Below are 17,264 nucleotides of genomic sequence, written 5' to 3' on the forward strand. Positions count from 1 at the left end.
CTCTAGCTGTGGTGCGCAGGCTCCAAGGCGCGTGAGCTCTGTAGTTTGCGGCACGTAGGCTCTCTAGTTGAGGCTCTCGAGCTTAGTAGTTGTGGCACGTGGGCTTAGTTGCCGCACAGCATGTGGGATCTTAGTTCCCTAACCAGGGATCGAACCCGCGTCCCCTGCATTGTAAGGCGGATTCTCTACCACTGGACCACCAGGGAAGCCCCTGCCCTCATCTTTTGAAAGCGTGTTAGTTATGTATTCTGCTGGCAAGGTTCGTTGTGTGTATAAAGCACCACAAGATTTTAACTTGGAAGCTACATTTAACTGCAATGAGTATTACACACAATAATTGACAGGCTGGAAAAGACACGCCTTATGCTCGTCTGTAAGATCTGATGGAGTCTCTTAGCGATCACCAAGGGTGCCGTTTTCTTGCTTGGTTACCAAGCAGGAATGAAAGCAGCTTTTATTTGCAAAATATAAACAACACTGAGTTCAAAATTTAAACAAATGTCTATTGAAAGGGAAAAGAACTCTAAAATATGAAAAAGGGCCAAAAATATAATGTCTAATTAGAATACAACTGATACGGATCAGATTTGCCTTGCTTTTTCTGCCTGGCTCACTTATTCTGCCCAGAAGCCCCTATTTTATCAGCTGCACGAGCTCATCTCAGCATTTGGTAACAAGCAGAAAAACCCTGTTAGGATGAGCACTACTGATTTTGAAAAGGAAACTATAAGTGAAAACTTGCCCTTTTACACATTGAAGCTGGCATCTTGCACCTTCGCCAATATACAGAGAAAGAAGTCATTGCTCTTATACCGGGACTTGTGACCATGCCACACCTCAGGACACCGGGCAGATAAAAGTCCAGTATGATCAAGGGCCGAATGAGTGCATAGACGACTTGCCTGGCCTAAGATAACCCCGCATGTGAATCCCAGCTTTGCCACTTTCCAGTTGTGTGACCCAAGGACACGCAGAGGATGGCCCAGCTGGGGGATGGCTGCTTCACACTTCCTTTGTCACATAAATAAATGGTCTCATCATTTAAGCACTTGTAGTTGGGGATTCTGCTACCCTGTGCAGCTAACATATCCTAACTGATGTATTTTTCCTGAAAGAGGCTGCAGTGAGTTCTACTAGGCCTGTACGCTGGGACATGAAGAAATGCCACAGCCACGCAGAAAACCCATCTCAAAAAAGTTCTATCAATTAAAAGGTGAATATTCACTCTGTGAAATAGAGCCATGTCTCTTCCTACGACTTAATGGTTCACTGTGAACTACTTGGGAACGTTCATGGCGAGAGGTGAGACATATATGCATGACACACGCGTGAATTTGGACAGTAGGAACCTCTGCTGTCCTGCCCTTCAGCTGTTGGTTTTGGCCAATGACTGTCTCCTCGCTTGGGCTGTGGTGACTCTTGCTGAATGATCAGGATGGCGGGGGCATTAGTTCATTTGAGGGCAGTCCTCTTAAGGGGTATGTACTGCTCAGATCCACAGGGAACAGTTATTACTATTATTGCTACTTATAATCATAGGGGTTCCCCAGCTTCCGGAATATGCTGGATTTCTCTAGAAACCAGCACAGACTTATTTCCCAGGATTACCATCTGCATTATCTTAAGCTATAACCTCTACTATATTTTTCTACCAGATGTACGATTAGCAGTGTCAAGGTCTGAGCCTCTTTTATCACATGCTTTAACAAAACTTTAGTGGGACGAGATCACCCAGAAAAGTCCATCCGCCCTTAAGTCACATTAATCAGTAGAGCAGAAACAGCGACAGTGTCAATTTTTATGACATTGTGGAGTAGCCTTCTTTTTTTCCCAAATTAAAGTCTATGCCTTTGAATAGTTATGTTCCCTTTTTTGGAATTATTTTTTCATGAAGTCTGTGAGGAGGATACATTCCTTGTTAATTACACTGCAAAGTGTTTACCTGGTGGTCAATTACCTAACCATGCTTGTTAAAAGCAATGGAACTGAAGAGTGAAAGTCCTGTACAGATGGTTGCATTCCTGTAGCTTCCGGCAAGTACATTTCAGGACCCGTTTAAACAAGAATAAAATTAAGGGCAACACACTACAACCAATGACCTTCTGTTCAAAGCATAAAATCACAGATATAATCAATTATTAGAAATTAAAACAAGAAATGCATCTGTATTCAGCTACAGCATGTTCCCTGGGTATTTTTAGGGTAAATTTTGAGGAATGGATTCTTAAAAATAAATTTAATCTAAGTGACTGATTTTTTTTTTTTCCCTTTCAGCTTTAGCTGAGCGATCACAAGACTTACTGAAACAAATTTTAGGAGAGAGCAGTAATGGGAAACCATAACGCTTCTGGCAGAGCTAGAGAAAGCGTATGCCTTAAATAGGTGGCCAAAAGTATCAGCATGCATAATAGCATTAATAAAATTTAATGAGAGAATTTTGAATTTACGATAGGTATGTATAAATTTCCAGAAAGCAGCATCGGAGAACTGGCTAATTAAGCCCATATGGAGAGAAATTTTGTTCATTACCCACTAAATCCAACATCCATCCTGCAATTACATGTCAGATGGGACTGGGTGGGGGACCCAGACCAGGACTCTGGGAGGCACAGCCACAAATCCCCAGCATTTAGAAAACCTGCTCAAAACGAAGGGTGGCGGAACAGAGAAGGCGACAAACATCTGGACAGATGCGGTCAGATGCTCTCAACCAGTGCTTGTTCAAGAGCTTGTGGCAGTGGAGATCTTGTTAAAATGCACATTCTGATCCAGTGGGTCTGGAGCAAAGCATGAGATCCTGCAGTTGGAACAATCTCCCCGTCCACAGACCACTCTTTGAGTAGCAAAGCTCTAGATGGTTTGCACTTTTGTGGCGTGTGGCGACCCTTTCAGAAAACCCTAAGACCATTTCCCACAATGTTTCCGGGGTACACCAACTGGGGGGCCAGTACTTGAAGCAACTTCAGAAATATTTCTAATATATTCCAGAAATAATCTAGTCACTTGTCAGATTACCGACAGGGAGCTGACAAACACTTACTTATCTGAGTTTGTTCCAGATGCTTGAAGGGGCAGTGCCTCTCAGTGAACTGGCTGCTGTGGTTGTGGACAAATTGGTTCCAATCTTAAGACCTTTGCGTTGACCTTTTTTTTTCTGCCCAGAATGTGCTGCCCCCCAAGACATTCCCATGTTAGACTCAGAGGTATCTCTGGGATCTCAGCTCAAGTATCACTCCTCCATAGGCTCTGACCAGCCAACCATTCTCCCCGACATCACCCTGCTTACCTGTCTTATAGCACTCATGCCAATGAAGTAATAAACTGGTGCATTGTCTGTCTCCTCCATTTGGAACAAAGACTTCATAATTACAGGGACCTTCCCTGGCTTGTTTTGTAATTGCTTTATCCCAAGAGCCTAGGACAGAGTAGAATCTGGCACAAAGAAGATGTTTACTATCTATCTGCTGTAATGAACGAATTGTTCAACTTTTAAAAAGAGAAGCCAATCCCTGGTGGCGCAGTGGTTGAGAGTCCGCCTGCCGGGGCAGGGTTCGTGCCCCGGTCCGGGAAGATCCCACATGCCGCGGAGCGGCTGGGCCCGTGAGCCATGGCCGCTGAGCCTGCGCGTCCGGAGCCTGTGCTCCACAACGGGAGAGGCCACAACAGTGAGAGGCCCACGTACCGCAAAAAAAAAAAACAAAAAAAAAAGAGAAGCCAAGAACAGAATTCCTCAGGAAATCTTTCAATATTTAAATGTTGACAGTAAATTAAAACACAACAAACAAATAAATGCCCCTAAATCGACTGTATGGGCCAAACAAAACATCTGGGAATGGATTGTTGTTTTGTAAACCCAGATCCAGTCCATCATTCTATTAAGCCACATTAAGTCTTGGCACAGAAGCAGGAATGCACCAAAATCGGAGATTCTAGAACAGGAAGAGGATTTGAAGTCTGAAGGAAACCATGTTTTGTGTCTCCCCTTCTCCCTTCCCAGCATACTGTACATGTGTGCCAGGTACTTCCCTGTGCTGAATTTCGGCTTCTTTCTGATTAAGAAAGAATGTAGTCCCCCAACCTCTAGGGCTGCTTTGAGCACAGTGATGAAAAATGTTGGTTTATGGTCACACCTGTTTTGCTAATGAATAAGCTCAGCTGAGAATGGGTAGACAAAAAAAGGCTTTCCCCAAACGCTCCTATTTTTCTTCCCCTTCAATATAGGCGTATTTCAAACTGCCCACCATGTGAAATGGCGGGGCTGCCATGTACAACTCCACTGCGGGTCATAATGAGAGCCAGCAAGCACGCTTCTGCAGAAACCTCTAACGCAGCACATTCTATGTGGGCTGGGTTGGTTCGATGTGTGTGTTCTGTGTATGCATGTGCATGTGTGTTTATGCAAATAATTTTAAAGGGGTGATTCAAGAGAAGGGGTAAAAAGAACCACGATATTAAGAACTTAATACGTGCCTGGCGACGCGCTAGGTGCTTTATGTACATTATCTCAAGTCAAATTAAAAGGCAACACCTATTCTGAACTTTGAGTCATTTAGAAACAGGGAGACAGCAATGACATTCAAAATATGGGACAACTAGTAGAACAAGAGTACCAACCAATTAGACTGGATGTCCAGGCATACCAGCTACAAAGCAGCCTTCACTGAGACTGGAAATTCCATTTAAAGACACTAAGACTTCACTGTACTTGTCTGTCTTGCTTATAACACGCTTTACCCAAAATGCACAAACTACATATGGGCTGTATAAGGGCAGTGATGATTATAATAAGGGCTAACATTTAGAGAGCACTTTCCCCAGTGCCAGGCACCACTGTAAGGGCTCTCCAGTCTCGACAGTTCTATGAGATGGGGATGATAGCTATTATTATGCCCATTTTATAGATGAGAAAACTGAGGCCCTGAGAGGCTAAAGGGCTTGCTCAAGATCCAGAGGAGCCATTGTTCATGTCCAAGCTGTCTCAATTGCTGGGCTACAGGCTACCTGTGTTCTATACACTCCTGCCAAATGCTGTACAACCAGTGCAATATTCAAATCAAAGATAATTTTACCTTTTAATTACCCATGCCAGTGGAGATCACTGAAAACAGGAGACATTTATAAAATATTTGGTTTTAAAATAAATGATGTGGCAGCTTTGCCTTCCTAGTTATTTTTCACCCAGGCTGATCTTAGAACGAGCATGTTAGATGCAGTGCTTAAAATCCAGGCCACGTGGTAGCAAAGCAAGGCAGCTCTGAGGCTTCCAGGTGGTGGGCAAGTCACTGGAGGATACACACTTGCCACAGATAATCCACAAAGTGAATATTCCGTAAGTGGTAATTAAGGGCTGACTATAACATGAGACATTTTCTTTTAGGAGGAACGTGGATCTATACACTCTAAGGCCGCAAAGCGGGCGACCATCATTTGTTACGCTTTCCAAAAACTGTTTCTGTGCAACTCAAGCATGGGAAGTTCTCATTCTATATAAAAGGATCCTTTAGAAAAATTAAGTCTCTAAGAATAGGTTTCAAAACAAAAGCGGCCCTGAACCATGGCCACAATATACCTAATGCGATGGTGTTGTTTTCTAAAAATTCTCTTTTTTGTTGCTGTTGGGGCGTATGGCTACAAACACAAAAGGCTTAACAATTTTTAGGAATGGACTGGTGTTAGACAGTGTTTTTTGAGTTGCTAGGCAACATCAGAAAACAAATGTCCATGTTCTGAGATCATTCTGCACTCGGTCTCCCCACGGACAGCCCACATGTTCCGTGGCCGGACTCCGTTCCACTTGGTCAGCAGGGGTGGAATATCCCAACTGTGATGCTGATGGTCCGGAGTGGTCAAAAGACACCAATCTGTGTCTGAAAAACAGATCACAGTTTGTTGGCCACCTGGCAGTCAAGATCTGTGGCCAAAGTTTTCGCCGGACCGGTATCGTTTATCCAAATTAAGTCCTACACCTTCAGGGTTCTTTTTGATTTGTTACATCACTTCAGTCAGCTTTCTTTGCAGGTACATTATCTTCTTCTCCCCTCCTATATCTAAAGGAAGCCCAATTCACTTTTATGGGCAATTTTAACATCTGGGAACATAGAGACTCTTCCTGAGAATTCTTTCTTTGTTTCTAACAAATCACCTTCATCCTCAGAAGACCCATTTCAGATCATCTTTCTCAAGGATATACTGACATTGTACTTTGACAGGTAAGTCTGCTTCCTTCTTTGTTTGATTCCATTAACTATTGAGTCTGTTCTTTTTCAAAAAAAAAATTATAAAGATGATACACATGGTTCTACAATTAACATCACACATGTAAATACATACTGAACTGTTAGAAACATGAACTCCCTTCTTTTGTTCTAACTTTTGCCCACCCGATGCACTACAGTTCATTCTTGTAATTCAATCACTACACCTCTGCATGGCAATATGTCACCTCCTATGTAAGACGCATGGCTCATGAGAGAGAAAAAGACACACCAGTAATACTATTTTCATTTTCTTAAAGTGACAAACAGAATTTAGTGCTTTAAGAACTCCCATCCCTTTCTCCCCCCGAAAAACAATGAAATGGAACAAAATCTTAGATCTGTATTTTAAATCAAGCTCCACCTTCAAGGGCAGGCTGGCCATGACTTACCTAAAAGGACTAGTTCAGTGAGCACAGCATCAGCAGTAATGCTCATCACCTATGCAGAGATGAATCCACTACAGGCCAATTATGAGCGGGTATTGCTGAGGGCCCGATACGTGTGCACCATACGTGATAAGAAGCTGGTTCAGTAACCACCATTTCTATAGCAACGCACACCACTCTGCAGGCTGCATTCTGGGAAGGCAGTTAAAACTGGATCCTGCAATGTAGCTTCACTTGGAATCTGCTTTTATTTCTGTCACCTCATTAGAATGAGAGTCTTCAAGCCACATAACTTATTGTGAAACAGCAGAAACTTATTGCATAGAGGATCTTAAATCGTGATTTCTCTGCCACTCAAGGTCAGTCAGTCACTTTCAATTCAAACCACTGACCTGGTTTGCTTATTCATAAGTGACCATTCCCCAGGGCACCACCCAGGACATGGACAGCCATCTGTTGTCCCAGTTACAGGCTGAAGAGAGTAAATGCCTGTGAAGCTGAGCTGACACGCCATCTCGTACTGTCCAGAAAGCCTCAGCTAAGGTGCATTCACCATGACCCACAAAACTGCACCTGCCAGACTAGGGGAGGAGAGATGCTTCTTTCAAAGGTTACACTGGCCCCTGAACGTGACCGATAAGGTCACTTTATCCCACCCCCTCAGACACGCCTGGACACCCAGGCCCCAGGCACTGGCACTGTACAACTTTTCAAAAGAGACAGCACCTTTAGAAGATCTAGGTTAAAAAATCTGGTAATTCCTCAAAGGAAAAGACTTACACTCACTAAACAGAGGCCTCCCTCGCACCATAAATCCAGTGGCATTTTAACACGGTAGCGTCAGCAAAATCAGCATTGCCCATAAATGTGGCAAAAGTTTCGATTCTAATATGTGCAAGTCAGGCTTCTAAAAAAAATCATTTTTCTGAGAGTGCATACCATAATCAGCCAGTTCATACCGCTGTAACACACGAAACAAAATCCAACTTTACTTACGTTCTAGGAGACTGTTAATCTATTAGGTCACCCTCGGATGAACACGTGGGTTAAAATATAGAGATGCTCATTATTATAATGGGAAATTCTTTGCCTGTTCCCCCCACCCCCCCCAAAAAAAGACAACTGTGGCCGTTAAAAAAAAAAAGAAAAAGAAAACTGTGATAAATGATAGCACCAAATACTGATCCTCTCTAATGGTGCTGGAGAGGGTGTGGAGAAAAGGGAACCCTCCTGCACTGCTGGTGGGAATATAAATTGATAGTCACTATGGAGAACAGTATGGAGGGTCCTCAAAAAACTAAATATAGATAGAGTTGCCATATGACCCAGCAATCCCACTCCTGGGCATATATCCTGAGAAAACTGTAATTCAGAAAGATACATGCACCCTATGTTCACTGCAGCACTATTCACAATAGCCAAGACATGGGAACAACCTAAATGTCCATCAACAGAGGGATGGATAAAGAAGATGTAGTGTGTGTGTATTTTTATATATATATATATATATATGTATGTATGTATATATATATACACACATATATGTGCGTGTGTATATATATACATACATACATATATACACACATACATACATATATACACACACACAATGGACTATTACTCAGCCATAAAAAAGGAATGAAATAACGCCATTTGCGGCAACATGGATGGACCCAGAGATTATCATACTAAGTGAAGAAAGCCAAACAGAGAAAGACAAATACCATATAATATCACAGATATGTGAAATCTAAAAAGAAAAAAGAAAAGAAGTACCTCTACATTTCTCTCATGAGTAAACTTTCAGTTATCCAGCAGTCAGGAATGAAAGTATTTGAGTTAGCATTAAAATGTGGATTTATTTTTCAAATAGAAGTCCCATGGAACTTAAAAAGAATTTCATTTTTCTTTAAGAGTTTGAAATCGTGCCCTATAACCAAGGTGTTATCACTGAGCATCAGCTGTCCCTCGGGGCCAAATGCTGGAAGGCTGCCTGGATAACAGTACAGAGAGACTGTGACTGAATCAGGCACGCTGTTCGGCCCTGCAGATGGAGAATACACTTGCATTTTAGTAAGAGCTTCCCTGTTGAATGTATCTCAGATCAGAGGGTCACAAACATGTTCTGTAATAGTCCAGGTAGCAAATATTTTTCAGTTTGCGAGAACATACACTCTCTGCTGCAATTATTCAAACTCTGCTGGTGTAGGAAAAACACTCACAGACCACAAATGAACCAACAGGCACGGTTGGGTTCCCATGTCTTATTCCATTTGGGTTGCTGTAATAAAATAAACTGGGTGGCTTACAAGCAACAGAAATTCATTTCTCACAGTTCTGGAGGATGGGAAGTCCAAGATCAAGGTGCCGGTTGATTCAGTGTCCACAGAGAGCCTGTATCATTGATTCACGGATGATGCCTTCTTGCTGTGTCCTCACATGTGGAAGGCGGGAGAAAGTTCTCTGGGGCCCCTGTTATAAGGGCACTAATCCCATTCAAGAGACCTCCACCCTCATCACCTCATCAACTCCAAAGGCCCAACCTCCAAATACTAATGGCTTTGGGGGTTAGGATGTCAACATGCAAATTTTGTGGGGGGGGAATACAAACATTCAGTCCACAGCACCCAATAAAAATTGATTCAGGGATGCTTACTTTTCATCTAACTTTCATGTGTCATGAGATACTCTTCTTCTTTTGATTCTTTCTTCAAACATTTAAAAATGCAAAAACCAGACTTCCCTGGTGTTGCAGTGGTTAAGAATCTGCCTGCCAACGCAGGGGACACGGGTTCGATCCCTGGTCCAGGAAGATCCCACATGGTGCGTAGCAACTAAGTCCGTGAGCCACAACTACTGAGCCTGTGCTCTAGAGCCCGCAAGCCACAACTACTGAGCCCGCGTGCCACAACTACTGAAGCCCGCATGCCTAGAGCCTGTGCTCTGCAACAAGAGAAGCCACCACAGTGAGAAGCCCGCACACTGCAACGAAGGGTGGCTCCCACTCACGCAACTAGAGAAAGCCCGCGCACAGCAACAAAGACCCAATGCAGCCATAAATCAGTCAATCAATCAATCAATCAAAATATATAAAATAAATAAATAAAAATGTAAAAACCATTCTTAGCTTTCAGGCCATAGTTTGGCAATACTTAATTAGACGAAAAATTCTTAATGGATTCATGAATTGCTATTTCTGGCTGTTAAACATTTTGAAATTGCAATTACTTTGATATACCTCAAAAGTAGATAATTAAAGTGCTAAACTGGTTAGAAGTGATTATCATATTTGACTTAATCATAAATAGCAGATAATTAGTAAACAGTGAGTGCTATGTGCTTAAGATGTGTTCCTATTTTTTTTTCTGATCTTATAATACACTCTTGGAACTTTTCATTTAACTGCAATAATTTAATTTCTACCTGAATAATGATATTATTGATTACACATAACAGAAAACCCCTTATGAAATATGTAGGCTTCTACTGAGTTTAGTGAGTTAAAGAACATATGGTTTCTTTGAAATGTCCATCCAATCTTAAAGTTTTCAGAAAACATATTTTAATTCATTTGATCGTTTCTGAATGACTATCCAAATGTTGGCTTTTCTCTGCACACATACAATCTGTTAGAGCCAGGAATTGGCAGTTACATTTTTCACTGTAGATGCTAAGTTAAAAAAGACCATTTAAGTGGGAAGAGATCAACGACACAATGGAGATTCTCAATGACAAAAGGAATAATGCCACGGGGATTATTTCCAGAGAGGAAGTAGAAAATTGGATAACTTATATTTCAGAGTCTTTATAACACTGCACATTTCTTTGTTTTCACTGACTTCTATAGTATATTAATTTCCTTTTGCGCCTGTGATAAATTACCACAAACTTAGGGGCTTAAAACAACACAAATTTATTCCGTTATTGCTCTAGAGGTCAGCAGTCTGAAATCAGTTTCACTGGGCTAAAGTCAGGGTATCAGTAGGGCTGGTTCTTTCTGGAGACTCTGAATGAAGAATCCATTTCTGTGCCTTTTTCAGCTTCTCAAGGCTGCCTCTGTTCCTTCGCTTGTGGCCCCTTCCTCCATTTTCAAAGTGCATCCTTCCAATTGCTGCTTCCGTCATTACGTTGCCATCTCCTCTGATTCTGATTCCTCCTGCACCCTGCTTATACAGACCGTTGTGATTACAGTGGGCCCATGAGGATAATCCGAGAGAATTTCCCCATCTCAAGATTCATAACTGAATCACGTCTGCAAAGTCCCTCTATCATATAAGGTCATATTCACAGGGTCCAGGGATTATGATGTGGAGATATTCAGGGGGGGCATTATTCAGTCGGCCATAGATATCAAAAAAATTTTTTTTATATAAACTTTTGTTGTTTGTGAGCTGTATACAAAATAAACCAATGAGAGCAAGGATGCTGCTTCTCTAGACCTGTGCCATATTGTTATGACATATCTGTGTACGACTCTCTAGTGAAAGCATCACTGTATTAGGAATACAGCCTTTTATACCCCAGCCTTATTTATCTATATTCAACTATATACATTCAAAAATGAAGAGGCAGGAAGGAGTAGAATCATAGCAGCAGGGTTGGAAGCTCCAGGATGGAGAAAATCCAATATAACTGCTGTCTCTCTAGACAAGTGCTCAAAGCACCGTTCTTTCATTAAACATATATATACACAGATATGTAAAGGTAAATTCTGTGTATAGAGTCATCTTTTTTTTTTAATTGGAGTATAATTGCTTTACAATGTTGTGTTAGTTTCTGCTGTACAATGAAGTGAATCAGCTACAGGTACACATATATCCCCTCCCTCTTGGACTTCCCTCCCACCCCCTCCCCCCATTCCACCCATCTAGGTCATTACAGAGCACGGAGCTGAGCTTCCTATGTTTTATAACATGTTCCAACTGGCTATCTATCTTAACGCACGGTAGTATGTATATGTCAATCCCCATCTCCCAGTTCATCCCACCCTCCCTTCCCCCACTGTGTCCACATGTCTATTCTCTAAGTACCAGTGTTACATTGTAATATCTTAAACCGCCTCTAAGTACCAGTGTTACATTGTAATATCTTAAACCGCCTTGAATCTTAGAACACATAAAAGCTCCCCATCTGATTCAATCATTTAGCAAACATTCTGCTTAGACACCTAGCAACTGCCAGGGACTGTGTGTGATCATGAAGACTCAAAGATGAGGAAGACTCAGTGAGGACACAGATAATAACTGAGACACTGCAAGGCCATGTCTTCACAGACTTCTAGTGCCGCTGCTGAATGGACAACATGCTCGAGAGAAACCAAACTACTGTCCAGCACATGGAGAAAGGGATTTCAGAGGAAAGGTCCTGCTCACACAATGTGACAAGTGATGAGGGAGACCCAGGCGCATCCAGGGAACGGCAAACGGTTTGGTGTGGGAGTGATGGAGGGTGTGCAGGGAACAGAGGCTGGGAGTGAGCTGGGGAGCTAGGCAGGGACCAGCTCTGCAGAGATCTGTGTGCCGTGCCAACGAGCGTGGACAGCCTCACGACGAGTACCTCTGAGATGTTCTCATGTGGGAAAGGGGTCTGTGCTTCTGAAAGACAGCCCAAGCAGCAACCCAGAAGTCCTGGTGGAGGGAAGGAGAGAGGAAGACAGGCAGACGGCTGCAGGAATTGGCCAGAAAACAGGGAAGAGTCTGCACCCAGACAGAGGTAACCAGAGAAGGAGAGGAGAAGGTAGGTTGGAGAAACGCTGATTTGACATCAACATGACCTTGCAAGGGAGCAGACGTGGCTGCCGGTGGGGCAGGGAGGTGAAGCAAAAGAGTAAATGGGGGATAAGTCGGGGGTTTCTACTTGGATGGTCTGGTGGATGGCACCCTTAACCAAGAGAGGAAACACACAGAAATGAACAGGGGTAGGGGTTGAAGTGAAGCGAGTCAGTGGGTCCGTGTCAAGCACGTGAATCTGAGTTTCCTGCAGGACATCCGAAGATGGAGGCCTAACAGACAGTCAGGAACACAGATCAGAGAGCAGACGTGGTTGCACGGGGTGGCTTTGGGAGTGTGAGAGGCAGGTGGATGTCCCAGCAACTGCATGTAAAGGAAGTCAGGAGCTGGGCGTGGGGCAGAGCCCATATGACAGGAGACGAGGACCCCAGGGACACTGAGTCACAGAGCCGAGGGAGGCGGGCCTTCCTCTCTAGAGAAAGGAAACCCTCCGATGCTGCAGACACGTCCAAGGGGATGAGGAGGTCACCTGATTCCACCATCAGGCAGCTGCTGCTTAACTTCATGACTGTGGTTTCAGGAGAGCGGAAGGTAGAAGCGGGACTGCAGTGGGTCGAGAAGTGGAAGCAGCACATGGAAAACAGTACTTCAAGAGATCTGGGCTGGGGCTTCCCTGGTGGCGCAGTGGTTGAGAGTCCGCCTGCCGATGCAGGGAACGCGGGTTCGTGCCCCGGTCCAGGAAGATCCCACATGCCGCGGAGCAGCTGTGCCCGTGAGCCATGGCCGCTGAGCCTGCGCGTCCGGAGCCTGTGCTCCGCAACGGGAGACGCCGCAACAGTGAGAGGCCCACGTACCGCAAAAAAAAAAAAAAAGCGATCTGGGCTAACGGGAATCTGGGAAAGTGGTTTAGAGGTCACAGTTTGAGAAACCCTTCTGCAGAGGAGGGGAGACCTTTGTTCCCTGAATAAACTCTTTGGGTGTACCATGTACCAGGCACTGAACTGAGCTTCTTACAAATATTAATTCATTTATTCCTTGGGGTGCTTAATTTGATGTGTCAACTTGGCTAGGTCACAGCACCCAGCTATTTGATCAAACGCGCCTGGAGGTTGCTGTGAAGGTATTTTAAAGATGAGATTAACAATTAAATCAGTAGACCGAGTAAAGCAGATTACGCTTCCTGTAGGTGGGCCTCATCCAATCAGTTGAAGGCCTCAAGCAAAGGCTGACCTCCTCCAAGGAAGAGGAAATTCTGCCAGCACGTGGCCCTTCGGATTCAAACTGCAACATCAACTCTTCTCTGGGTCTCCAGTCTGCTGGGCCACTGCAGATTTTGAACTTGCCAGCCTCTTCAAGTGCATAAGCCAATACTGTAAAATCTCTCTCCCTTTCTCTCTCTCTCTCTCCCTTTCTCTCTCTCTCTCTCCCTTTCTCTCTCTCTCTCTCTCTCACACACACACACACATACGCACACACACACATCCTACTGGTTCTGTTTCTCTGACTGATAAACACACTCTTCATAACAGCACTAGGTATTGATACTGTTATTATCCCCATCTCACAGTTGAGCAAACTATGGTACAGAGAGGTTAAACAACTTGGCCAGGGCCACACAGCTGATGGCCAGCAGAGCTGGAATTCCAATCCACTGTGCCTCAGTGTTGCTGCTCTTAACCACACGCTCTACTTCAGAGCACTGCCCTGGCACGTTGGGGCCCAACCTGGACGGACAACGGTGAGCGGAAGACTGTACAAGGGACGGAGAGCCTCGATCAATGTGCGTCTTGTACAAGTGAGGAAACAGGACAGGTGATTCGTCCAAGGTAGGCCTTAGAGTTTTCCAAGTAGCAGATCCAGGGTTTCAGAAGGCCAAGTGCAAGCTTTCCCCTCTCCTTCCTACTTTCTTTCCCTGCTTTGTTATCCACGTCCTTTCCTCCCTTCAGAATTCCCGTCTTCCCCAGGGGTTCCCTCAAGTCCCTTTCTCCCGGAGCCCAGGGCTCCTTACATCCTGATCAGGACCATGTGCCTCAAGAAGTCACCAAGCCGTGGAGAACACACGCCAATGACAAAGTGCCCACATGACCCAGTGCCGCATGTCCACGCAGCAGCACGATCCTTCTAACAACATCAAGTTCGGTGCATCTGGTAAAGCCAATGAATTCCACACAAATAATTATGCGGTCTGTTAGTAACCGGAAAACAAAACAAAACAAACCCCAACTCCCCCCAAACTCCAGAAAGCCCAACAAGCATTTATTTCCAAATATAAATTCCTAGAACTAGAATTTGACTACTCAAGGAATTAGGTGTCTTTGAAAATACATTTGACACCAAAAATCCCCCAAGAATTTTTACGCGTGGTCTAACAGTTTAAAACTCTGAATGGGGTTATTTGAAAACCGGTCTTTTCAAGTTTGACTTTCAAGTTTGGGATTCAGAACCAACAGGGTATAGGGACCAATGTGCTGTCCAAACCCGAAACACAAGCACGTACTTCTTCCCACATTCTTACTACGAATGTCAACTATAAAACCTCCTGGAGGAAAATTTGGAAATATGTATTAAAATCTTTAGAATTTTGTACTTTTTGAAGTCAGCAATTCCACTTCTTCTAAAATTTTATCCTGAGGAAACAATCATGGCCATGTATAAAGATTTTGCTACGAAGATATTTATCACAACGTTGGTAAGAAGAGTAATTTTTTTTCTAACTTAGGGGATTGAGCAACTGAATTACGACATAAACATATAAGGGAATACCATGCAATCTTAATATTGACATTGCAGAATAACGGCTGCTATGGAAAAATAATGCTAGGGAAAGATGTTCATGACATACAAATGGTTTTCAAAGGCAAGTTATAAGACAGTACATAGCGTATAATCCCCTTTCTGTTAAATGTGTATTTTTGGAAGGCAGTCCCTAAGAGGGCCCAGTGACCGCCCCCCCACTCCTGGTGTTCACACACCTGTGTGGTCCACCTCATACTGTACCAGCATCGGGCTCTGTGACCACCAGCATATGGAAAGAAGGGAGCGGAGGCCACTTTGACCTTAGGTGATAAAAGACGGTGACTTCCATTTTGCCCATGTGCGCTTCTGTACTTTCAGTTTATGTGTAAATTTCTCTTGGGTCACTTGCTCTATTGGAAGCTAGCTGTCACGCTGCAAGTGGCCCTGTCGGGACGCCCACGTGGCAAGGCACTGAAGCCTCTGGCCATCAGCCAGGGAGGAGCTGGGGCCTGAAAGCGTGCGTGCAGCCCCTGTTGAACCCTGAGATGAACTGGCTGACGGTCTGACTGCAACTTTATCTAGAGACCCTGACCCAGAGCCACCCAGCTAGGCTGTGCCCGGGTTCCTGACTCTCCAAAACTGTGAGACAACAGATGTTCACTGTTTAAAGCTACGAGTTTTAGGGCCATCTGTTACGCAGCAAAAGGTAACTAATACATACACCCATAGTGCAATGGCTGGAAGGAAATACAGGCTCACTTTGGAGATGCTGTGGGTTTGGTTCCAGACCTGGTGCAATATATCAAACATCGCAATAAAGCAAGTCACGTGAATTTTTCGTTTCCCGGTGCATTAAAAATTATGTTACACTATACTGTAGTCAATTAAGTATGCAATAGCGTTATGCCTAAGAAACCAATGTACATGTTTTAACTAAAAAATACTTTACTGCTAAAAAATGCTCACCATCATCTGACAACACAGGGTTGCCACAAATGTTCAATTTGTATAAAACGCAGTATCTGCGAAGTGCAATAAAACAAAGTGCAACAGAACGAGGTCTGCCTGTAAATCCAAAATACTGTTAGCGGGTTTCTCTACATGTGGGATCATGGGTAATTTTTCTTTTCTTTTTTTTTGTACAATATTGGCAATGTGTTTTTCTTTTTTCAAACACAGGACCAAGAGAGATCATGTGACCATCTAAAGACTAAAAGGATAAAGGTTAGGAGAGCCAATTTAGTTCTAATAACCTTTAACGATTCTTTTCAAGCAAATTAGCTTAAATGTGAAAAAAACCCCAACTCCAAAGAGCGTGTAAGACTTACCCACTAGAAGCCATGCAAGGCACCATAAATAGCAGCATTCAATAATTTCAAGGAAAAGGAACTTGCACAGGCTTCTTAAAAGGGAAATCAGACAGTAACGAAGTTATCTGTAGCCGATCGCTGGCACAGGAGCCTGCTTACCTAGCTTCTGGTCAAACCGCCACGCTGTGACATAGGCATTGTGCCTCAGACTGCTCTGCGTGGCCAGGGGCACGGTGACATAAATGGGGCCATCCACCAGCACCGGCGTTCCATCGTTGCTGAGCAAGTGCACGCTGACGGCTGTGACGGGGGTCAGGTCGTACCTGGTGCCGTTTCCTGGAAGCAAGAGACATTCTCCATCACGTGCACACACAGGACTTACATGGGGCTGCAGAAACTGTTCACAGAGAAATATCACAGCTACCATCTACTGAGGACTGGGCCTCCTATAAGCCAGGGACTCTGTTCAGCATCTTACACACATAATCCTCCCCACGACATTCTAATTCCCACCTTACACATAAACAAACTGAGGCTCAGAGAGGGTAGTAATAAGAGCTGGTCTTCGGATATAGGCCAGTTTGAATCTGCAAACCTGATCCAAGCTTGGGTTTGCACATTCTAACCACTGTGCTGTGCTTTCAAAAAGGGCCTCAAGGGACTTCCCTGGTGGTCCAGTGGTTAAGACTCTGAACTCCCAATGCAGGAGCAGCGGGTTCGATCCCTGGCCGGGGAACTAAGATCCCGCAGGCTGCGCCCCTCCCCCCAAAAACAAGGGCCTCAAAAGAGAAGGGATTGTCTATAATGGAAGAAGAGGTGTGTGTGGAAATCCCTGAAATCAACATC

At 44.0% G+C, this 17,264-nt stretch overlaps 1 protein-coding gene across 1 annotated transcript in view; it reads right to left on the minus strand.

The window, feature by feature from the left end:
• The window catches only part of FAM171A1 (family with sequence similarity 171 member A1), a 125,254-nt gene that overhangs the window by 12,893 nt on the left and 95,097 nt on the right, over positions 1-17,264 (minus strand). Inside the window, exon 5 of the mRNA XM_082649133.1 lies at positions 16,578-16,754. Coding sequence (XP_082505259.1) covers positions 16,578-16,754 — 177 coding nt within the window. The remainder of the gene's footprint in view (positions 1-16,577; positions 16,755-17,264) is intronic.

The sequence above is a fragment of the Grampus griseus genome (assembly GCF_964374135.1).
Source record: "Grampus griseus genome assembly, chromosome: 2".
Taxonomy (NCBI): Eukaryota; Metazoa; Chordata; class Mammalia; order Artiodactyla; family Delphinidae; genus Grampus; species Grampus griseus.